This window comes from Moschus berezovskii, chromosome 18, assembly GCF_049115385.1.
Source record: "Moschus berezovskii isolate FMDL1 chromosome 18, NW_MosBer_1.0, whole genome shotgun sequence".
NCBI classification, from domain to species: Eukaryota; Metazoa; Chordata; class Mammalia; order Artiodactyla; family Moschidae; genus Moschus; species Moschus berezovskii.
Window position 1 is genome coordinate 58,964,149 of NC_142477.1, and position 25,120 is coordinate 58,989,268.

Here is a 25,120-nt window from a genome sequence, read left to right on the forward strand (position 1 = left end):
TCAGCTTTCTTCACAGTCCAACTCTCACATCCATACATGACCACGGGAAAAACCATAGCCTTGACTAGACGGACCTTGGTTGGCAAAGTAATGTCTCTGCTTTTTAATATACTATCAAGGTTGGTCATAACTTTCCTTCCAAGGAGTAAGCGAGTGAACCAAAGATCCCCTTATATCAGGGACCAAAGAGGAACAAGAAACGCTTAGCTCTCTGCGGTGAAAGTGAAAGTGTTAGCTACTCAGTCATGTCTGACTCTTCGTGACCCCATGGACCACAGCCTGCCAGGCTCCTCTGTCCATGGAATTCTCCAGGCAAGAATACTGGAATGGGTTGCCATTCCCTTCTCCAGAGGATCTTCTCTATCCAGGGATCGAACCCAGGTCTCCTGAACTGCAGGCGGATTTTTACCATCTGAGCCATCAGAGAAGCCCCAAGCCTCTACTGAGCTAGCAGCAAAGGCCCACAACAATCCATATACAGATGGAAGGATTTACATCTCCAAGTAGAGAGAGCAATTGGATCTGCCCATGCCTGAGGGAAACGGCAAGTGGTCCATTGCCATTGTGGTTGGCCAACATTGTCTATTTCCATCACAGCATGGAGGAAAGTGATGTTGACTGCATTGGTCAGTTCTGGGCCAGCAGAACGTAAGACTAAACTACTGTACCTGAACAGATTTCTACCCTCAGGACAGCAGAAAAGCCAGTAAAAATTGAAAGGAAATTTTTCCTACAGAATCACTGTAACTAATGAGAAAGGATCAAACAAAAAAGAACAGTTAAGGCTTCTGGGCCTTCACATCCACAAGCCATTGAAACATTGTGAAAACCACTTTTTGTCAGTCTCCTTAAAAAGTCTCTTACCTCTTAATGTTCTATTTGCTGCTTATAAAAAACTTGGACTAAGATAATGAAAATTATTAAATGTGTGGTACCTCATTTAACATAGTGGCAAACATAGCCATTTTTACTTGCTTCCTCCCCAAGCTTAGTCAGTTGAAATTGCGTGACATGTCTTAGCAAGCAATACACGTCACCTTGAACTATTTATTCCCTCTAAGGATAAGTATGCAGTTCATTCTAAGCAGTTGTATTTCTTACAGAACACTTTATCATTCTTGACAAAAATACGCAAAAATAAGCCAAGAAAAAGTTTTCTTTCAAATGCCAGTGAATGGCAAACCCATGAGAGAAGGCTAAGTTCGAAGATCCTTTGTTTTTCCATCATGTTGAATTTCAGAATATATTTTTAAATCAGTTTTTATAAATGTTATTCCTGAAAGACTTTGGAAAAGAACTATTTACATCTACTTTTACTGAATTTTTGCAATCTACGTGCACAAGGAAGAAAAACAGCTAACCTGGTTTTGTATTATTTATTTAACATCAGTCCCTCACCTATGGCCAACCATGAAGGCACCCAGGTCTGCAACAGATCGCCCCCAAGGAAGAGACGAGCAGTAAACCTACAGAGTAAGAGGCATGAGGCCTCCAAAAGTTTCTTATCTTTTCTGTTCCCTACTGGACAACAATAACGGAAACCCAGATTCAGTAAGCATAAGGATAAGCAACAGACTATGACTCTGACAGACTCATAGTAAATTCAGGAGATGGGGAATGAGAATTTGGAAAAACCAGTAATTTTATAAAATTATTCAAAAGGCTGACCTCGTTCTTTGGCCACCCTTTTTCTTTGACACACAAGCAAGCATCTTTATGGATGTGCCAACCATTTCTAAAGTACTGCACTTGATACATGTAAGACAGATCCCCATTCCCAAGAATTTCCACGTAACCTAACACTACCTCATACATGTGGAGAACAGGACTGAGTCAATCCTCATATCTCTCTCTCCACTGGTAATCTCAGTTAGCCTGAACCTTTCAGCAGAAGTTTCATGGATTTTATATAAATCTCTCTTAAGGGGAAATTACACTCTTCATTACATTGTGATCACCAATGAGAATTCAACATCATCAGTTCAGTTCAGTTCAGTCACTCAGTCGTGTCCGACTCTCCATGACCCCATGAATCACAGCACACCAGGCCTCCCTGTCCATCACCAACTCCCGGAGTACACTCAACTCATGTCCACAGAGTCGGTGATGCCATCCAGCCATCTCATTCTCCGTCGTCCCCTTCTCCTCCCGCCCCCAACCTTTCCCAGCATCAGAGTCTTTTCCAGTGAGTCAACTCGTCGCATGAGGTGGCCAAAGTATTGCAGTTTCAGCTTTAGCATCAGTCCCTCCAATGAACATCCAGGATTGATCTCCTTTAGAATGGACTGGTTGGATCTCCTTGCAGTATAAGGGACTCTCAAGAGTCTTCTCCAACACGACAGTTCAAAAGCATCGATTCTTCGGCGATCAGCCTTCTTCACAGTCCAACTCTCACATCCATACATGACCACGGGAAAAACCATTGCCTTGACTAGACGGACCTTGGTTGGCAAAGTAATGTCTCTGCTTTTTAATATACTATCAAGGTTGGTCATAACTTTCCTTCCAAGGAGCAAGCGTATTTTAATTTCATGGCTGCAATCAGCATCTGCAGTGATTTTGAAGCCCAAAAAAATAAAGTCTGACACTGTTTCCACTGTTTTTCCATCTATTTCCCATGAAGTGATGGGACCAGATGCCATGATCTTTGTTTTCTGAATGTTGAGCTTCAAGCCAACCTTTTCACTCTCCTCTTTCACTTTCATCAAGAGGCTTTTTAGTTCCTCTTCACTTTCTGCCATAAGGGTGGTATCATCTGCATATCTGAGGTTATTGATATTTCTCCCAGCAATCTTGATTCCAGCTTGTGCTTCTTCCAGCCCAGTGTTCCTCATGATGTACTCTGCATATAAGTTAAATAAGCAAGGTGACAATATACAACCTTGACGTACACCTTTCCCTATTTGGAACCAGTCTGTTGTTCCATGTCCAGTTCTAACTGTTGCTTCCTGACCTGCATACAGGTTTCTCAAGAGGCAGGTCAGGTGGTCTGGGATTCCCATCTCTTTCAGAATGTTCCACAGTTTATTGTGATCCACACAGTCAAAGGCTTTGGCATAGTCAATGAAGCAGAAATAGATGTTCTTCTGAAACTCTCTTGCTTTCTCCATGATCCAGGGGATGTTGGCAATTTGATCTCTGGTGCCTCTGCCTTTTCTAAAACCTTAATATATACTTTATAACATATTATAGCTTAGATTTGTTATACTGGCTTCCTCTGTTCACTCCCAGTTGACCAACTTTCAAGATCCTTGGTTTTCCAAAAAGTCATACATGAGTCATTTAACCCATTCACAGCTTCTATTTTGTCTTTGCCAACTCTGGCCAAACATATAATTTAGATTAATTTCTTTAAAATGATTGAGCAAGAATAAAAAGCATTCCTCCAAACTAAAACCACAGGACTCTACATCTCAGATGTTCTAAAACATGAACCAAAACCCAATGAAAATCTTAATAAACTCAGAGAAATTTGATCTTCTAACATTGCTATTCATATTCAGGATGATAGTATATCATCATTTTTACATCATCACTAAGATCACCCACAGTGACTTAACAGTTATTTTAGTTTCATTCTATAATCAAACAAAACTAATCAGTGAAATTAATAATTCAGAGCCTACTAATTTAATAATTTATACAGCAATCTCTATACATGCTGCTGCTGCTAAGTCACTTCAGTCGTTTCCGACTCTGTGTGACCCCACAGACAGAAGCCCACCAGGCTCCCCCGTCCCTGGGATTCTCCAGGCAAGAACACTGGAGTGGGTTGCCATTTCCTTCTCCAATGTGTGAAAGTGAAAAGTGAAAGTGAAGTCGCTCAGTCGTGTCCGACCCTTAGCGACCCCACAGACTGCAGCCGACCAGGCTCCTCCATCCATGGGATTTTCTAGGCAAGAGCACTGGAGTGGCTTGCCTTTGCCTTCTCCATCTATACATGCTAGTCTTACTCAAAAGGGAGGAAAGAAACTACCTCTCTGAGGTGATCTTTAAGACTCTAAAGACCAAATATTACCTTTCAGTCAGCTAAGATAACTAGAATTCTTATTACAATCACTTGTATAGCTTAAATCATTAACCATTAGAATCCATTCTTTGAGTTAAGACTTCTAAAAATTCCAGAGAAATTCAACATTTAGTGAAATACTCTAATAACTCATTTGTGTTAGTGAAATACTCTAATAACTCATTTCTTCACAGTGCCCATGATATCCTATGAAGAAGACCTCATATGCCTCTGAAAAACTTCAGAGGAATCGTCTTGTCCAGACCCCTCACCTGAATGCCAAATTACTGAAACAGTCTTTCTTGTTTCTCTATATACAGGTTCTTCTCCTTCCAAACTATACTGCACACTAATTAGATTTGTCTTCTAAAACATTTCTCTCCAAATTAAACCACTGCCCTATAAAAAGCCAGTGGGAAACAGAATCTGCTGAGTAATCTAATGTAAATATAAGGCATACTTAAGAATACATGCCTTAGGAATAAACTGCTGACAGCCAGTTATCTATTACAATATTGTTTTCAATATTACTAAATATTCTTTTCTGTGATGAGCATTCAAAGAAGCAATGTGGATGCTATTTGCAGTGTGATTTTACCCACAAGAAAACAGAAGTACAAAAATCCCTTTTAAAATGCTCTATAACTCAGTCCTTTCACTAAATCACAAATTTATCACTGAAAGCACAGGAATCCCCAGTTAACTGCCAGTCTCACAGGCGTCAAATCAATGTTCATGACATTGAGCAAAAATATTTTGTAATTAGGGCACTAATTTCTGTCAATTTCATAAAAACGGCAGATAATTAGTACTCACAATTTGCCAAACACTTCATAGCTGACAGTACCCAATGAGGAAGTTCTTCTGCAGAAAAAGGAAAATGAAATGATGCTTTATTCAATTACATATAACTCAAAGCATTATATACACACTTGGTAACATAAGAATGATACTTGTCTCAAGTAATATGAAACATATTGGCTAATCACAAATCACTTACTTATGTATCAGAACACTGAAAAGATAAAAATTTTTCCTTAGCAGCAATGTTATAACTCATTCTTATATAAACCATACCTGTAAATTTCTCTAAAGACAAGATGTACTTGTAAAACTTTAGGGAAAAGAAGAAATTTGATAGTTTGTTCCAAAGAAACAAATTAATTATCCTAAGAATTATACAGAAAGAGGAAAAACACAGAAAAAGCAAAAGTGTGAATCATCAAATGCATTTATGAAACCAGTTCACAAAATATCTTAAAAAAAACAAAAAGATGAATTATGTCCAATGTTCAATCACTTTACAAGTTTCAATTTTCAAAATGTCTTAAGGCAAGAAAGTGCCACTGACATATCAGTACAGGCTATCAATATTAGGACAGCCTTAAAATAATAATGACTTCCCTGGTAGCTCAGACAGTAGAGCATCTGCCTACAATGCGGGAGACCTGGGTTCCATCCCTGAGTTGGGAAGATCCTCTGGAGAAGGAAATGGCAACCCACTCCAGTACTCTTGCCTGGAAAATCCCATGAACAGAGGAGCCTGATAGGCTCCAACAGTCCATGGGGTTGCAAAGAGTCGGACACAACTGAGCGACTTCACTCATTCACTCAAAATAATAATGGTTAGCATCGCTACAAAAACCCCAGCTGAACTTTTTGGTACAGGATCTCTTCCTCTGGCCCTGCCACAGACTGATGGACCAGCACTCATGCTTCTACTTGACACCTTCTCACTGTCTGTGAAACTGCAAAGACACTGGTTGACTTGTGTTAGAGCTAATGAACCTGAGGCTTATGAAGTGCTCTCTTCTTTCTCAAGTATGTACTTAATAAAACAAAATTGATCATCCAGCTGTAGCTGGAAGTATTCATGTCTGCTGTACTCAGGAAAATGTAGAAGGGTTTTAGATGTATTTCAAAGGCAATAGCCCTCTCATTCTATGTAACTTAATTTTATACATTGATATTAACCTGACAATTCAAGAAGTCGCAAAGCTGTTTATTTCTGTTTCTTAACATTCTCCATTCCTGATACGTGGGCTTTAAAGGAAAACTGTTTCAGGTTTCAAAGACACATTTTGCTCCTGTCAGGAAACATGGCCTAGAAAAACGTGTTCCCTTCTCACTGCTCAGACTCCTACTAGGTCAGCTCTGCTTGCTGCCCAAGAGCCTCCAGCGCTTCATTTAATATTAATTTATAAAAACCAGAAAGTATTATACCATCTTCCCACAACCAAAGGTCATTCCAGCTCCAGCTAACTCCTAGGATCAACAGTTTGAAGTAAGTTCAGTTCAGTCGCTCAGTCATGTCCAACTCTTTGCATCCCCATGAACAGCAGCATGCCAGGACTCCCTGTCCATCACCAGTCCACCCAAACCCATGTCCACTGAGTCGGTGATGACATCCAACCATCTCATCCTCTGTTGTCCCCTTCTCCTTCTGCCCTCAATCTTTCCCAGCATCAAGGTCTTTTCAAATGAGTCAGCTCTTCATATCAGGTGGCCAAAGTACTGGAGTTTCAGCTTTAGCATCGGTCCTTCTAATGAACACCCAGGACTGATCTCCTTTAGGATGGACTGGCTGGATCTCCTCACAGTCCAAGGGACTCTCAAGAGTCTTCTCCAACACCACAGTTCAAAAGCATCAATTCTTCAGCACTCAGCTTTCTTTATAGTCCAACTCTCATATCCATACATGACCACGAGAAAAACCATAGCCTTGACTAGACGGACCTTTGTTTTCAAAGTATTATCTCTGCTTTTTAATATGCTATCTAGGTTGGTCATAACTTTCCGTCCAAGGAGTAAGCGTCTTTTAATTTCATGGCTGCAATTACCATCTGCAGTGATTCTGGAACCCAGAAAAATAAAGTCTGACACTATTTCCACTGTTTCCCCATCTATTTGCCATGAAGTGATGGGACTGGATGCCATGATGTTAGTTTTCTAAATGTTGAGCTTTAAGCCAACTTTTTCACTCTCCTCTTTCACTTTCATCAAGAGGCTCTTTAGTTCTTCTTCATTTTCTGCCATAAGGGTGATGTCATCTGCATATCTGAGGTTATTGATATTTCTCCCGGCAATCTTGATTCCAGCTTGTGTTTCCTCCAGCCCAGCGTTTCTCATGATGTACTCTGCTGCTGCTGCTCCTGCTGCTGCTAAGTCGCTTCAGTCGTGTCCGACTCTGTGCGACCTCATAGACGGCAGCCCACCAGGCTCTGCCGTCCCTGGGATTCTACTCTGCATATAAGTTATATAAGCATGGTGACAATATACAGCCTTGACATACTCCTTTTCCTATTTGGAACCAATCTGTTGTTCCATGTCCAGTTCTAACTGTTGCTTTCTGATCTGCATACTGGTTTCTCAGGAGGCAGGTCAGGTGGACTGGTATTCCAATCTCTTGAGGAATTTTCTATAGTTTATTGTGATCCACACAGTCAAAGGTTTTGGCATAGTCAATAATGCAGAAATAGATGTTTTTCTGGAACTCTCTTGCTTTTTCAATGATCCAGCGGATGTTGGCAGTTTGATCTCTGGTTCCTCTGCCTTTTCTAAAACCAGCTTGAACATCTGGAACTTCATGGTTCATATATTGCTGAAGCCTGGCTTGGAGAATTTTAAGCATTATTTTACTAGTGTGTGAGATGAGTGCAATTGTGCAGTAGTTTGAGCATTCTTTGGCATTGCCTTTCTTTGGGATTGGAATGAAAACTGACATTTTCAGTCCTGTGGCCAATGCTGAGTTTTCCAAATTTGCTGGCATATTGAGTGCAACACTTTCACAGCATCTAATGTGGATCCATCTCTTATTCAGAGGAAGGATATTTTTAAATCAGTTTGGGGACTCTGGCTCACTACAGTTACAAGCGCTTTATTTTTCTTAATCAAAAACCAGGACAGGGAGTTCCTAAATGTTTATTTTTCCCAATTTGTAAACTGGCTTGGAGTAAAAAGGTATAAAAAAATTAAAGCACCTTCAACATCTAAAAAGCTACCTTTGTAAAAAAAAGAAAAGAGGACAAAAATGATATAAACCAAGACTATCCCAGAAAATCTGACACAAAGACACCACAATGAAAAGGTCAATGAGAGCTCTGAAAATCAGTCAGGCCCCAGGACCACCTAAAAGTTGACTCAGAGAATCTGTTAGGCATTAAAACTTACTCACTTCTCAGGGATTTTCTGGGGATGATAAAGAACCACTTTATACTACCATGTGGCCACTACTGAACTAGCCTCTAAATGGATATGGCTTAGGCCTTCACTCCTGGGTATTCATCTTCCTATGACATTTCCTGAATACAAACAATTAGTATAAAGGTCTTTGGACGTAAGCTAAAGCTATACATAGTGAGGGGTAAACTTAAGTAGGGTTTACAGAAAGGTCAAATAGAAGCAGATGGACCTGTACAGCTGATGTACCAGGTCAACTGAGAACAAAATGGCTTTTATGCACTTACTTGACTTGTCATCAAGGATAACAACTCCTTGCTTGCTCACACTGTATACATTATGGATGATGAACTTGGAGTTGACAAGTTTAATGTCTAAAACCTCTTCTAAGGAATCCAGGCCAAGGATTTTCTGTAAACTAAAAAGATAAACAATGATTATATTAATTACTTTTTAAAAATCAGCTGCCTAAGACCCAGCCCTATAGAAGATCTTTAAAATGTACTGTTTTCATGTGCTTCACCTGATTTTTATGGGGCAAAAAGGCCAGACATTGAGTATATAAAGCAAACTTAAAAGAGACCCTTTTGTCATTAATGTAGTACTTCACTAATTTAAAAGCATAACACACTGAATGTCAAGAAAATTATTTTTAAGTTAATATTAAAAACCAATGATAAGAAACTGCTACAAGAATATATTTTTAAAATTTCTTTTAAAAAAAATCTGCTATGACATTAACTTAGTTACCTATTGTATATCATATATCGAGAAGACCAAATTTTCCATTATATATTTCATTAAGCTTAAGATTTCAGTGTAACTAGAAAGTTTAAAAACTTTACATCACTTATTATTAGAGAAATGCAAATCAAAACAAGTCACCACCTCATACTAGTCAGAATGGCCATCATCAAAAAGTCTACAAATAATAAATGCTATGGAGGGTGTAGAGAAAAGGGAACCCTCCTCTACTGTAAATGGGAATGTAAATTGGTGCAATCACTATGGAAAACAGTGTGGAAGTTCCTTAAAAAACTGAAAATAGAGTTATCATGTGATCCAGCAATCCCACTCCTGGGCTTATATCCAGAACAGATGAAAACTCTAGTTCAAAAAGATATATGCGCCCCAAGGTTCACTGCAGCAATATTTATAATAGCCAAGACATGGAAGTAACCTAAGTGTCCATCGACACATGAATGGATAAAGACATGGTACATATACACGATGGAATATTGCTCAGCCATAAGAAAGAATAAAATATGGACATTTGCAGCAACACAGGTAGACCTATAGACTACAGCACTAACAGAAGTGAGGGAGACAGGGAAGAACAAATATTACATGATGTCACATGTGGAATCTAAAAAACAATACACATCGGCTTATTTACAAAACAGAGACAGACTCACAGACATAGAAACAAATGTATGGTTACCAGAGGATAAAGGCCAGGAGGAGGGATAAATTAGGAGTATGGGATTAACAGACATATGCCACTATATACAATACAGATAAACAACAAGGGTTTACTGTGAAGCACGGTATGTTGAACTATATTCAGTATCTTGTACTAACCTACAATGGAAAAGAATCTGAAGTTGTACACTTGAAACTAACACAATATTATAAATCAACTACAGTTAAATTTTTAAAAATAAAAATATTTAAAAAGTAAATACTTTTGATCTTGTGGGCAAAAGAAAAAAATAAAGAACTTTTAAAGTTCTATTCTTAACTAGTATGTAAATGATAATAGAAAATTCCCTGAATTTAGTTAAAGTCTGCTTGCTAAGCAGGATAGGTGCAAACAACGCACTCAGAAGTTGAGATTTTTATACAGTTTCAGAAAATTAAGTATGCAGAGAGTAGCAGAGAAGCAAAACAGAAAAAATATTAAAGTTCTCATTAACATCAAATGCACGTACTATGATAACGTCATAGACTTCCAGATTTCTTCTACATTGGCCTCTGTCAGCTGTCTGCGGTGCACAAGACGGCAAGCCGGCACCTCTCCAATAGCAATACTATGACGCTTGTACCACATCTCAGAATTCTAATTGGGGGTAAGGGAGGGGAGAAAGACAGAGAGAACAAACATTTCAGTAGACAGTGGTATGATTTTATAAAAACTTCTTTGATTTTGCTCTTTTTAAACTTTATTCAAATAATCATTTTAAATATAAACTAACTTTCTTTGCATGGACTTCAGAGTAATAAAGTATAACTCTTAAAGATCAGATCATGTCATAAATGAACAGTCAAGAATTGTCAAAGAGCTGTGGCAATAAGCATGACATTAGCTATTTTCTCCTGTGGGAGTGCCAACTAATCAGTGAAGAAGGAGTGATAAAATTTCATTAATTCAAAATTAACTTGAGGAATATCAATCCAAATTCACACACTATTCAAATTAAGTGACTGCCTACAATAGCATTAAAGTCTATCACTTTCAAGAACTCTTTTTTTAAAAAAAGAAAAGATCAAGTAAGTACAATGTTAGATAGCAGTCCTGAGATCTTAGACAGTTGAAGAAGGCAGAAAAACAAAAGCTCGACAAGGACATCTGGATATGACCGTGAAGAAAAACTAAAGTCCAAAGAGGTTAAGTAATTTGTTCAAACTCACACTGCTTTAACACGTCAATATTCTTAGCATCTCCCTTCTCACATTTAGGCTACTAGACAGAAGTCTTAAAACTGCCTTTTGGTAATCACAGAGTGGAACTTTTGAACTTTTAAAGGCAAAACATATAAGAAGTCATCTACAAAGTGCTTTTTTTTAATAAAAGGTTGGAAAGTTGTTCTTTGATATGGTTTTTGGGTTTGTTTTTGAGAATTACTGAATTGCAAAATAAACTTGAAGATCATGTGGATTTGTACTTTTTTATAAACTGTCTAAATTAGGTGTTCTCTTTTGAAGGCAGGAGTGTCAGTTGTTGCATTTGCCTAGCAAATTCACTTTCAAAAGTTATCTTAAACAAATATTCGATTATTTATCTGTAAAGATACTGCTAATTAAATTGTTTACACATAGAATGAAAAAGTTGAAAACATGGTATAATACATATCTAACCGTGAAGGACTGGATAAATAAACTATAGTACTTTACAGACAAGATGCAGATATTAAAAATGATACTGAATGTTTAATACCATAAAAAAATGGACACAATACACCGTTATAAGTGAAGAATATAGGCAACCAAAACGGCACAGCATGATCTCATTACAGTGTTAAAAACACGCATAGCAGTGGGAGCTCAACATGTCTATGTGCCACCCCAGACAGACAGACATCCTTGCTGGGCAGGACAGGTGTCCTTGCTGGGCAGGTGCGCCCCCGCAGCAGGGCAGGACAGGTGTCCTTGCTGAGCAGGACAGGTGTGCCCCTGCACCAGGGCATGGTGCCCCATGGCCTGCACCAGGGGGTTGTGTCCCCCCCACACCCACAAAGCCTCATGACCAAGCAGAATTTCATGCTGATGAAGCAGCAGGCCGTGGAGGGTAAGGTCTACAGCCAGTCCCCCAACATGCGCTCCCCACAGGGCTCCCTCCTGGGCCTCCAGCCCCAGCAGAACCTCATGATTTCCCACCACCTGCAGCAGCACAGTGTGTCTCTGGACAACCAGATGGTATGAACAACTCTGTTAATAATGGCAATAGCAATTAACAGTTTTCCAAAGCCTGTGTGTCAGTGGACACCCTTGTAAACACACTATAGATATAACGTCACTTGAGTCTCATAAGCATCTCACCCCAGGGTGGGTGTTATCATCCCACTCTCACCAAAAAGAAAACTTGGACACAGACACAGCGAATGAAACAGAGAAACAAGCTTGCACAGCTAATAAACAAAGAACCAAGATTCAAACCCAGCAGTCTGTCTCCAGAGCTCACTCTCCACTGCTGCCTGTCAGCAAACACAAGAAACTGTTTTATTTGTTACACTTCATTTTATTTTATATAATGGCTGGGCAAGAGAGAGGACAGGACAGAACAAAAACAAAACCAACAAGAAAAGTGGAGGCAGAGATAGAAAGAGGGAAAGTAAGATTTAAAAAAAGGAAGACAAACTCAAGTCCTTTAAGAAAGATGGACTGTTTCTCTGTTGACTACTAACATCATCAATCTAACGACTGCATTGAGGCCCAACTGAGAAAACAGATCCTACTCTGCTATTTTTTCTCTGGACAGTTCCCAAGAAGCAGAGCCCAAGCATTAGAGAAGCTGGAACAAGTGAGGAGCTCAAACCTCCACCCCTTAATTTAACGTTAAGGCAAGAAAAGGCTAGAGCAAGGTTATCAGAAATATACAGATAATCAGGGACATGACAAACTATGGGGGCGGGGGGTGGGTGATGAACGGAGTCACTGGCAGATGACTTCAGGATTGCTGAAAATGAGAACCTGAGAATAGACGAGAGAAGAGGGAAGACCCTGTCTTCTTCACTGGTGCATGAAAGTGACTAATGAGCAGCTGGTCTTCCTACAGGTTCACAGAACCAAAAAGAACAGAAAAGGGAAGTTATTATATTGATGACATATATACACATTAGTTTAATATGGAGTTTTACCTGTTTTATATAAACAACACTAGATGATCTTACAATGAAAAAACATCTGCTGAATAACCACTCTACTGACTGGGGTCATATTAGGTGTTTAAATACAAATGTTTTTTTAAAAAATGAACCTGATTTCATGGAGCTTATATTTTAATTTTCTCGAGCACAGAAACTATCAACTAGAGCTTAATTAACTTCTCCTCATTAGTAATGAATTAAATGATCCTCAAATACCCTTTGTGCTCAATCTTTCAGAGTAGTCCCACCGTTTCCGAATCACCTATCACTGTATGAGCTCTTCTGGAGGAAAAACTATATCACATTCAACTGTATCTGTGGAACCTGGCACAATGCACGGCACACAGAAAACACTCAATAAATGTTCGTTGAATTAATAAATTAATGACTTTCAAATATGACCTCTCATCTAACTTCCAGGGCTATTACCTCCATCTGCCTGTTAGACATTTCCATATAATATCACCTACCTTTATCATCAAGCATAATTAAAGCTACATTCATCACTATCCCTGACAAATCTGCAAGTCCATAGGGAGTCCCCATTTCTGTCACTGGTCTCACTCCTGAATTATTACTGATAAAGGCTGCTGCTGCTGCTAAGTCGCTTTAGTCGTGTCCGACTCTGTGCGATCCCATAGACGGCAGCCCACCAGGCTCCCGTCCCTGGGATTCTCCAGGCAACACTGTAGTGGGTTGCCATTTCCTTCTCCAATGCATGAAAGTGAAAAGTGAAAGTGAAGTCGCTCAGTCGTGTCCGACTCCTAGCAACCCCATGGACTACAGCCTACCAGGCCCCTCCGTCCATGGGATTTTCCAGGCAAGAGTACTGGAGTGGGTTGCCATTGCCTAAGCTGCTTAATTATTCTCTCCAAACTGAGATACAATATAACCACATTCAATCTCATTGCCTAAAACTGTTTACAACACACCTCTGCAAATATAGGAACTAGACATCTAGTCCTATAAGACGAAATTAACTTAAAACATGGTTGTTAGTAACAATTCTTAAAAAAAAATTGCCTATAGAAGTTTTTGTCTACATTTTATTTTTTAGAATTATCTCAATCTTAGTAGTTTTCTATTGGGGATATTTCAAGAGAAAAGTATGCCCCCAAAAAGGCAGTTTGTTCTACACTGTGCGCTTAGGTTTCTCCAAACTATACCTTTGTTCATATCATCAGAGCTCACTCCACAATTCTCCATGTCCCAACCTTCACACTTTCAACTGGTAATAATTATAACAAAGTTTAGGAAGAGGAGACAAAAAGTGAATTGAGGAAATTACAGAATAGAAAAGAAAAGGAAATTATAAGGGAGTTTTATGAGAAACCTCCTCAGTCTAAATGTATGAAAATGGCTACCACCTATTCGGTCAAAGTGTCAATGGGCAAGAGTGAAAAATGCAAAAGCCAATCTTCTTGTGCTACTAGTCTCTCAGCTACTGACAGCTAAGATATTGTTTCAAAGTGCTTGCTGCTGCTGCTGCATCACTTCAGTCGTGTCCGACTCTGTGTGACCCCATAGACAGAAGCCCACCAGGGTCCCCTGTCCCTGGGATTCTCCAGGCAAGAACACTGGAGTGGGTTGCCATTTCCTTCTCCATTGTGTGAAAGAGAAGTTGCTCAGTCGTGTCTGACCCTTAGCGACCCCACGGACTGCAGCCTACCAGGCTCCTCCATCTATGGGATTTTCTAGGCAAGAGTACTGGAGTGGCTTGCCATTGCCTTCTCCGTTTAAAGTGCTTTCACACCACTATTTCCAAGGGGCCAATAAAAAAACTGAACTAAGCCTAAAAGGTCCGTCTAGTCAAGGGTATGGTTTTTCCAGTGGTCATGTATGGATGTGAGAGTTGGACTGTGAAGAAAGCTGAGCACCAAAGAATTGATGCTTTTGAACTGTGGTGTTGGAGAAGACTCTTGAGAGTCCCTTGGACTGCAAGGAGATCCAACCAGTCCATTCTAAAGGAGATCAATCCTGGGTGTTCATTGGAAGGACTGATGCTAAAGCTGAAACTCCAATACTTTGGCCACCTCACGCAACGAGTTGACTCACTGGAAAAGACTCTGATGCTGGGAGTGATTGGGGGTGGGAGGAGAAGGGGACGACAGAGAATGAGATGGCTGGATGGCATCACCGACTCGATGGACATGAGTTTGAGTGAACTCCGGGAGTTGGTGATGGACAGGGAGACCTGGCGTGCTGTGATTCATGGGGTTGCAAAGAGTCGGACACGACTGAGCGACTGAACTGAACTGAAGCCTAATGGTTCACAGACTTTTTCTCTCTCTCCCGCTGCTAGCCCACCAGCTTCTATAATGGCACTTACCATCACAAGTGGCCTCACCGGGATGTTCTCTTGTGAAGTGCCTGGTGGGGCATCATTCCATTTTGGAAATTTAATAACATCCTTTTGATATGGGGGCCTTTTTGGATAAGGCTTCAGGGGTGAAGAAGGAGGAAATCTAAAAACCAAGAAGAAAATTTCTATTATTACAGTCAGTGGGAAACACAGATATTTTAACAGTAATCCCCACTTATTGTACCCTTGAGAATTTATATAATTCCAAACTCTGGATACTCAATTCATACTTAAATCATTACACACATCTAACTGTACCCAACAATATATGATTTTTTAAAAAACATTCATCCATTACGTCCATCAAATCACCTTTATGAAGAAAAAACAGGAATCAAACATGTGACACATTTTTAAATGATTAAAAATTGAATTTTAATTTTTAAGTAAAATTTAATTTTTAATTTTTTTCATTGATTTTCATGATTAAAGATGTTTTTAATGGAACTCTAACCCTAGAAAGACAGTCATTTCTTTCACCCAGCTCAAAACCCTTACTGCCGTCTAACTCCAGCTGAAATTTTTAGCTGGTGAATATGCAAGTAAGCTTCCCTGGTAGCTCAGATGGCAAAGAATCCTCCTGCAGTGCAGGAGACCTGGATTCAGTTCCTGGGTTTGGAAGATCCCCAAGAGGAGGGCATGGCAACCCACTCCAGTATTCCTGCCTGAAGAATCCCCATGGACAGAGGAGCCTACGAACTACAGTCCATGGGGTCGCAAAGAGTCAGACACAACTGAGCGACTAAGCATACATGCAAGTTGAAATTATCGATAGATAAAACTTCAGTAATACTTGCTGAAGAGATGAACATTAGAACAAAAATCATTTGGCCTGATATTTATTTTCATAACTGTTTCTAATAAAGATGAACCCTCCTTTTCTTGAATATCTGACACTTCACACTGAGATTGAAGCTACAGTCTCAAATTTCATCTTGGAGGAGACAGAAAGCTTCCCAGTACCCTTGTGCTGTCCTTAGTCTCTCAGTCCAACTTTCTGAGACCCCTCAGACTGCAGCCCACCAGGCTCCTCTGTCCATGGGGATTCTCCAGGCAGGAATACTGGAGTGGGTTGCCTTGCCCTCCTCCAGGTCCCAGTATCCTTATTCTGCCGTTTATACCCCTTCTCTGCATTTATCCACCCTGGGTATCATCACTCCATGGACAAATACATAGAAGTCTAAATACAATCTGACTCTCTTTAAACTGGGCTAGGGCATACCTGATAAAGAACAACAGAGGCAATTAAATACATATTTTTCTCAGAGCATCTTTTTCTGTTAGCTTGCTAGAGAAGAATATATTGTACTGCATTGAAAAAGTAACAAAAGAACTCTTGTTCTTAAAAGTTGACATAGAAGTCAATAGGCAAAGACTTCTATTTTTACTTTTTATTTATGTAAGCCAAACTAAAGGCTTAAAATCTTGTCCATGATATCCATAAACAAGTAATCCAAGTAAAACATAGATACTATTCATAAGGCAACTGCAGAAATAAGGAAATTTTAAATGTCTACAGTTTGCAAGGAAAGTCTCTATCAAGGTAAACCAGTAGAATTATAAATAATAAGAGTACTATGGAGAAACATTTCAAAAACAGTCACAATAGACAGCAGTTGAGTTCCATCTTATGAAAAGAATATACAAAAACCACACTTTATTTGAAAAGTCAGTTTTGAGTAAGGAAAAAAATGAGATCTGGAAATCATTAAATCAAATTAAAGATAAATAAACTGAAAAATAGCTTAAATTTGGGTAATCAAGTTACCAAGGCAGTATTTCCAAATGATTACAAATTATAAATTAAATGAATCTCTAAAACTGGTGAAAGTTATTCTGCTTTGTAAGTAAAGGTTGGCTTACCACAGTCCAATTCTATTTCTTAGAAGCCAACAATCACATCAAAAATATAGCAAATGTGTGCACACACGTGCAGACACATACACACAAACTCTCACATTCATATACATATGCGTGCAAGAATGTTAAGTCGCTTCAGTAGTGTCCCAACTCTTTGCAACCCTACGGACTATAGCCTGCCAGGTTCCTCTGTCCATGGGATTCTCCAGGCAAGAATACTGGAGTGGGTTGCCATGTCCTCCTCAAGGGGATCTTTTCAACCTAGGGATAAAAACTCTATCTCTTATGTCTCCTGCATTGGCAGGAGGGTTCCTTACCACTGGTGCCACCTGGGAAGACCTGACATACATATAATAATTCCAGGGAATTCACAGACCACCCACCTCTCAGTCCTTTAAAAATAAACATAATCCCTACTCCCATTTCATCACTCAAATCCACTGCTTACTTCTTTTCTCCCTCACTATAGTATGAAAAGTATGAACGTGAGTTCCAGCCTTGGCTTTCTCACAAATTGCCTGTTTGTCCTTTGGAAAGTGAAAGTGTCTCTAAATTATAGCTCTTTCACTTTTAAATAAAGGAATTAAATTGCATGATCTGTAAGTTTCCTCCTAAGTTCTAAATATGTTGCTTGTCTTCCCACACTCAGAAAAAAAAAAAAAAAGATATCTTCCCTGGACCAAGGCAACATTTCTTATGTGGAGAACTGTGACCAAAGAGATACCAGGGAATCACCTTCTTCCCCTGCCCTGATAATATGAGGTGTGCTATTAACATCAGTAGCTGATGCAGTTACCTTCATACCTGACTGGCAATCTGGTAAGAGACTAAACGCAGAAGAGCTCCCTCTAGTGGACTACTTGTATTTTGTGAAATTCCAAGTTTTCAATTTCTAAAATTTTAATCTTGTCATCTGGGGCTTGAAAACCTGTTAAAGATGATCTACAAATGTCACATTTTTCACTTTGGGAAATTAAGGCCCAAAAAAAGAACACAACTTATTACAAGCCTCGCAGCTAACTGGCCAAGAGAGTAAATCTGGCACAAAAGATTAGCAAACCTTTTAATAAGAAAATTATAAAGTTTTGTTAAAAGGTATCAAAGAATTAAATTGATAGAAATATCATATTAGTGAATAAGAGGATTCAATATCATAAAATCTCAATCTCCTCATGAAGATATATAGTTATAATGAAATTCCAACCAAAATATAAAGTTTTTCATGACACATGATAAATTGATTCTAAAATTTATATGGAAACACAGTGATCAAACATAATTAAGACATTCATTCTTAAAGATGAAAAGCAAAGTGAGGTGACTTACTCTATCAACCTTAAGCTAATTAAGATAATACAGTAGGACAACACTGGTGGTATGAAGCATGATTTCTGAGTTTCAGCATTATTGACATTTGGGGCTGGATGACTCTTTGCTGCGGGAGGCAGTCCTGTACATCATAAGATGCTTAGCAGTAAGCCTAGGAGAAGGCAATGGCAAGCCACTCCAGTGCTCTTGTCTGGAAAATCCCATGGATGGAGGAGCCTGGTGGGCTGCAGTCCGTGGGGTTGCTAAAGGTCGGACACGACTGAGCGACTTCACTTTCACTTTCCACTTTCATACATTGGAGAAGGAAATGGCAACCCACTCCAGTGTTCTTGCCTGGAGAATCCCAGGGATGGGGGAGCCTGGTGGGCTGCCGTCTATGGGGTCACACAGAGTCGGACACGACTGAAGTGACTTAGCAGCAGCAGCAGCAGCAGTAAGCCTGGCCTCTATTCACTAGATGCTAGTAGCACCTTCTCCCACGTATGAAGCCAAAAATGTCTCCAACTATTATTCCCTCCAGAATAACCCCCAGTTGAAAATCTAGAGTGCAAAAAGGCAATCTAAAACAAATACACACATGTTTAGAAACATTATGACAGAACAGACATTACATATCAATGAAAGTGCCAACTTATTTCTTTTAGCCTTGATAACAAGATTTAGACAGAGAAAGATAAACTAAAGAAGGAACTTTTTGGCTTTTAAGCAGAATTTACAGGAACTATAAAGGAGTCATGACTTGATGATTCAAAAGTAAAGCTATTTCGACCCCTCATCTCTCCCAGCAAAAGGTTCTCAAAGTAAAAATGGCCTTATGACAAATATCAAATTCAAGCTGTTTCTAGTAAATTATTGTCTCGGAGTAATCACAAGTATGTGGCTATAAAACTTTTGCTATAACCTCAGAGAGATTTAGGGCAGTACCTTATAAAGCAGCACTTTAGGAATCTTAGAGTGTTGTACTACAGCAGACTTAATAACAGAATAGAGCCTATCTCAAAGAGATTTATGACTATAACTTTTGTCTAATGGATTAAAGCACAATAAGAGTCACAGAAATAGTACTAACAGAATCACCATTGGTTTCAATAGGCAGGTAGCTAGGTATGAGCAGACAAATGGGGACAGAGGACAGTTGGCAGGATATCATACATCTTAAAAACAGGAGGCGCCCATAGGCAGCCAGAGAAAAGCAGGAACCTCCAAACTGACAGGAAACCACATATTTTGGGCCACAAGTGTCCTGGAAGCAGACAAAGATATGTGTGAAAAGATGGGAATCTCCTGAGTCCAAACATAACCTATTGCTCATTGTGCATTACAACAAAAGTAGACTTACAGATAAGAAGTACCCATTATGCACCAATACCATGACACCTCTGGTCTAAGCCGAAGTGAAAAGTCAAAGTGTTAGTAGCTCAGTTGTGTCCGACTCTTTGCGACTCTGGACTACAGCCCACCAGGTTCTTCTGCCCATGGAATTCTCCAGGCAAGAACACTGGAGTGGGTTGCCATTTCCTTCTCTAGGAGATCTTCCCAACCCAGGGATCAAACCTAGGTCTCCTGCATTGCAGGCAGATTCTACACCTTCTGAGCCACCAGGTAAACTAAATAAGGACAAAAATCCCTCCTTCCCTTGGGAAGATGGAGCTGGGATGAAAATCAAGGAATACAACCCCCAAATTCCTCCTTCCCCAGGGAATATTCCACCCCTTCATTTGTATGCCCCTCATAAACAACTTGCCAAGGAAACCTAGGGCAGCAGCTCCATGCCTGTCTGCTTGCTTTCCCTCTGAGAGCAGGTCCTTGCTTAAATAAACTCACTTTACTTGCTTAACCTTCCTGCTTTATCTCCAAATTCTTCTGAGACGAAGAAAGAACCTTAAATTCACCAGGAGCACATTCGTTTGGACTAAGCAATTTCAAATTAAAAAAAAAAAAACAACTAAGAATCTCAAACTTTTATAAGCAGGAAGCATCTTAGAAAGCTATTCCACTGCAATCATGGATCAAAATGACTCAAAATTTAGAGCTAAGAGTACAAGGGTATAGCCAGGAACCACACAGAATCCAGGAGGCAGAACTGTGACCTAATCAAGGAACAGTAGACATGTTTCAAGTACATAATAAGTGCTACCTATGGGTTCAGTTCAGTTCAGTTGCTCAGTCGTGTCCAACTCTTTGTGACCCCATGGACTGCAGCACACCAGGCTTCCCTGTCCATCACCAACTCCCAGGGCTTACTCAAACTCATATCCATTGAGTCAGTGATGCCATCCAACCATCTCATCCTCTGTCATCCCCCTCTCCTGCCTTCAATCTTTCCCAGCATCAGGGTCTTTTCTAATGAGTCAGTTCTTCACATCAGGCAGCCAAAGTATTGGAGTTTCAGCTTCAGCATCAGTCCTGCCAATGAATATCCAGGACTTATCTCCTTTAGGATGGACTGGCTGGACCTCCTTGCAGTGAAAAGGACTCTCAAGAGTCTTCTCCAACACCACAGTTCAAAAGCATCAATTCTTCAGCGCTCAGCTTTCTTTATAGTCCAACTTTCACATCCATACATGACTAATGGAAAAACCACAGCTTTGACTAGACGGACCTTTGTTGACATACAGGTTACTGATTGCTATATGTGATGCCATAAAAGAATAAATTTTTAGAGTTTTGACAAAGGGGGTGAATGTAGTTTCAAAATAAATGTTGTAGTGGTCAGACTGTATTTTTCAAAGATGACCACAATAATATCTCCCATTCTTTATGCTTCTTCCACAGTGTGGCTTTGACACTCTCCATCAACAGGAGGAGGTTATTTTTTATTTCTCTACCCCTTTGAATGTGAGTGAGCCCCATGATTCTTTTGACAAATAGAACAGACAGAAGTGACACTGTGAACTGCAGGCATAGATCTTAGCTACTTGGCAGTTTCCTCTTCTTGCCTATCGCAAATACTAGCTCTTGGGATGTTCATTCTTGGAATACACCTCTTAGAAGTCAACAACCACGTAAGAATAGCAAGTGCCCAAAGCCCATCATGCTGCAAGAAGCAGAACCTACACATGTAGATGCCCTAGAGGATAAAGCTCAGGTAGAAAGAGAAAGGAGCCAAGATGCCCGAAGGCACCACATTTGTGAGCAGAGAAAGGAGCCATCTTGGAAGTGACTTTTCTAGCCCAACTAATGCCTTGTGGATAAGGGGCATACTGCCAGTTGAGCTCTTTCTAAATTCTTGACACAAAAGTCATGAGCTAAATAAAATCGTTGCTTTCAGCATGAATAAGAACCATGGGCAAAACCATAAACTTGAGGGCACTGGGACTTCCCCGGTGGTCCAGTGGCTAAGAAGTCACCTTCCAGTGCAGGGGACGTGGGCTCGACCCCTGGTTGGGGAACTGAGACTACTGAGCCTGCACTCTCTGAAGCGCTCCCATCACAACTAGAGAAGCCTGCACGCCACAGCAAAGACCCAGCACAGCCACGAAAGAAAACAATTTAGGACACAAGACAAGACAGTATCTCTCTGACCTTGGGCAATACAGGAATTCTTTTTAAGCAAGATATAAAAACCAGAGGGTACAAAGAAAAAGCCTGATACATTCATTCACATCACAATTAAAAACTTTTCCATGCATAAGACATCATAAGGTTAAAAAAAAAAATGGGGGATTTTGTAATCTATATAACTGACAAAGGATTAATATCCAGAATATATTTTTTTAAACTGCTAAGGACTTATGAGGAAAAGCAAAATCCTATTGCAAAGACAAAAGACATGAAGCAGGCATTTCCAGGTATGGAATCAGGAATGATAAATAAACATGGAGTGGGGGATAAATTAGAAGTATGGGGGATAAATTAGAAGTATGGGGTTAACAAATACATACTACCATATATAAAACAGATAACAAGGATTTACTGTATACCACAAGGAACTACATTCAATATCTTGAAATAATCTATAACGGAAAAGAATTTACATATATATATGAAACCAAATCACTTTGTTGTTGTATACCTGATACTAATACAAGATCATAAATCAACTATGATTAAATAAAAAAAGACACTGAGAATCCCATGGACAGAGGAGCCTGGCGGGCTGTGGTCCATAGGGTCGCAGAGAGTTAGACACGACTGAAGAGACTGACTGCAAGCACAAGCACAATCTCATTAGTAATCAAGGAAATTCAAAATAATATCGCAATAAAGTATCATTTCACTCTTACCAGATCTGCAAAAGCTAAAGTCAGTCAATAGCAAATTATTTCCTACTACCGTGGTCATGTATGGATGTGAGAGTTGGACTGTGAAGAAGGCTGATCGCCAAAGAATCGATGCTTTTGAACTGTGGTGCTGGAGAAGACTCTTGAGAGTCCCTTATACTGCAAGGAGATCCAACCAGTCCATTCTAAAGGAGATCAATCCTGGATGTTCATTGGAGGGACTGATGCTAAAGCTGAAGCTGCAATACTTTGGCCACCTCATGCGACGAGTTGACTCACTGGAAAAGACTCTGATGCTGGGAAAGGTTGGGGGCGGGAGGAGAAGGGGACGACGGAGAATGAGATGGCTGGATGGCATCACCGACTCTGTGGACATGAGTTTGAGTGTACTCCGGGAGTTGGTGATGGACAGGGAGGCCTGGCGTGCTGTGGTTCATGGGGTCGCGGAGAATCGGACACGACTGAGCGACTGAACTGAACTGAACTGAACTGATATAAAGGGCTTCCCTGATAGCTCAGTTGGTAAAGAATCCACCTGCAATGCAGGAGACCCCAGTTCAATTCCTGGATTGGGAAGATCCGCTGGAGAAGTTGATAGGCTACCCCCTCAAGTATTCTTGGGCTTCCCTTGTGGCTCAGCTGGTAAAGAATCCGCCTGCAATGAAGGAGACCAGGGTTTGATCCCTGGGTTGGGAAGATCCCCTGGAGAAGGGAAGGGCTACCCACTCCAGTATTCTGGCCTAGAGAATTTCATGGACTGTATCATGGGGTCACAAAGAGTCGGACATGACTGAGCAACTTTCACTGAAATAAAAATTAGCACATTCACTATGGAAAACAATTGGCATGACCTAGTAAAGTTGAACTTGCACACATGAACATACACATAACCTGTACACTAATTCCATTCCTCAGTAACTCTGAGTAACCTAAAGATACACTCACACATAGGCAAGGATGCATACCCACGAATGTTCATGGCAGCATTGTTTATAAAAGCAAAAAACTCAAAGTAACTCAAATCTTCACTGACAGGAGAAAAAAACAGATTATAGAGATTATATTGATATAAGAGAACATATAATACAGCTGAGGAAATTCCAAGAACTATAATTAAGTATACCAATATGGATGAATCTCAAAAATCATGAAAAACAAAAGAATAAGTCATAGAACATACACTCTTTGATATCTTTAATATAAAGTCCAAAACAAAGAAAAGTGTTTCAGAAACAAAAATAGTATTTAAGGATACAAGCCTAAGTGTTAAAACAATAAGCAAGCAAATGATCAATGCAGACGTCGGGATATTGAGGATCTCTCCAGAGAAGAAACTGTGGGTAATAGGTGTTTGCTTTATTATTCTTATATAAATTGTTCAAATATAGTTTATACACTCTTGCATGAAAAATGTATTTCTCAAAATTGAGGACATTCAAATAGAGCAGAGCTCTCTCTAGTGGGGGGGGCTCCCCTGGTGTCTCAGACAGTAAAGAATCTGCCCACAATTCAGGAGACCTGAGTTACCTGCCCTGGGAAGATCCCCTGGAGAAGGGCATGGCTACCCACTCCAGTATTCTTGCCTGGAGAATTCCATGGAGAGAAGAGCCTAGCGGGCTACAGTCCATGGGGTCACAAAGAGTTGGACACAACTGAGCGACTAACACCTTCACTTTCTAATGGGCAACATCTGTCTTTATTTTAAAAACTGTAAGGAATTCCCTGGCAGTCCAGTGGTTAGGATTCCTCAACTTCACTGCCAACAGCCTGGGTTTGATCCCTGGTTGAGGAGCTGGGATCCCACAGACTGTACAGCAGGGTCAAAAAATAATAAAATACAAACTACAAATTTAATCCCAAGATAATCATGGATTCCAAAATGATAAAGTCCCCTTAGAAATGATCCAGCACAAACTCCACATCTGTACGCTGAAAAATCTGAGGCAAGAAAAGGAACTAACCACAGTTAATCATTCAACAAAGCAACCCAGGTCTCCTACCACTGCCTCAGTTGCCAAATACTAGTTGGAAAAAAGCAATAATAATCCATACCCAAACTACTACCCTTTGACAAACGTACTCTAAATAAAATAGAATTTATTACCTAATCAATCAATCAACATTCCAAAGCATCTGAACACTAAGGAAAACAATTTATAAATCTTAATAAATCTGATTCATAAATGACAGGGGATGGAATGACTTAAAGTCCTTTCCACAATACATGCTAAAAATTTTCCTTTAGCGTCAGCAGAAATCTGCAGCATCCCCAGCTTTTACTCTTTGCCTTAGTAGCCTGAAGCCTTTGTATAAAAAAGCCAGCCCAGTAGTGATTATTACAGGAGCTGATTTCTCTGAGACCGCTGTTTCCCAGAAACCCGTAGGTTAGGTAAATTTACAGTATTTTGCTGGGTTTCACTATGCTTTATAAACCATTCAACATATTTTTTGAGCCCAATAACAGTATATAGTCCTGTATCACTTAAAAGCTGAAAAACTGCCAATGATTACATCCCATGATTCTGCTTAAATGTGTAGCAGGAACTGAAAGTATTTGAGGGAAGGAGAAGGA

The 25,120-nt window shown here is 39.9% G+C and overlaps 1 protein-coding gene across 1 annotated transcript in view; it reads right to left on the bottom strand.

Annotated features, from left to right (window-relative positions):
- Positions 1 to 25,120, bottom strand: part of DEPDC1B (DEP domain containing 1B) — a 99,940-nt gene that overhangs the window by 43,782 nt on the left and 31,038 nt on the right. The window contains exons 3-6 of the mRNA XM_055422020.2: positions 15,104 to 15,239; positions 10,120 to 10,247; positions 8,476 to 8,606; positions 4,826 to 4,873 (exon numbers count right to left, since the gene is read on the bottom strand). Of these exons, the coding sequence (XP_055277995.2) occupies positions 4,826 to 4,873; positions 8,476 to 8,606; positions 10,120 to 10,247; positions 15,104 to 15,239 (443 nt within the window). The remainder of the gene's footprint in view (positions 1 to 4,825; positions 4,874 to 8,475; positions 8,607 to 10,119; positions 10,248 to 15,103; positions 15,240 to 25,120) is intronic.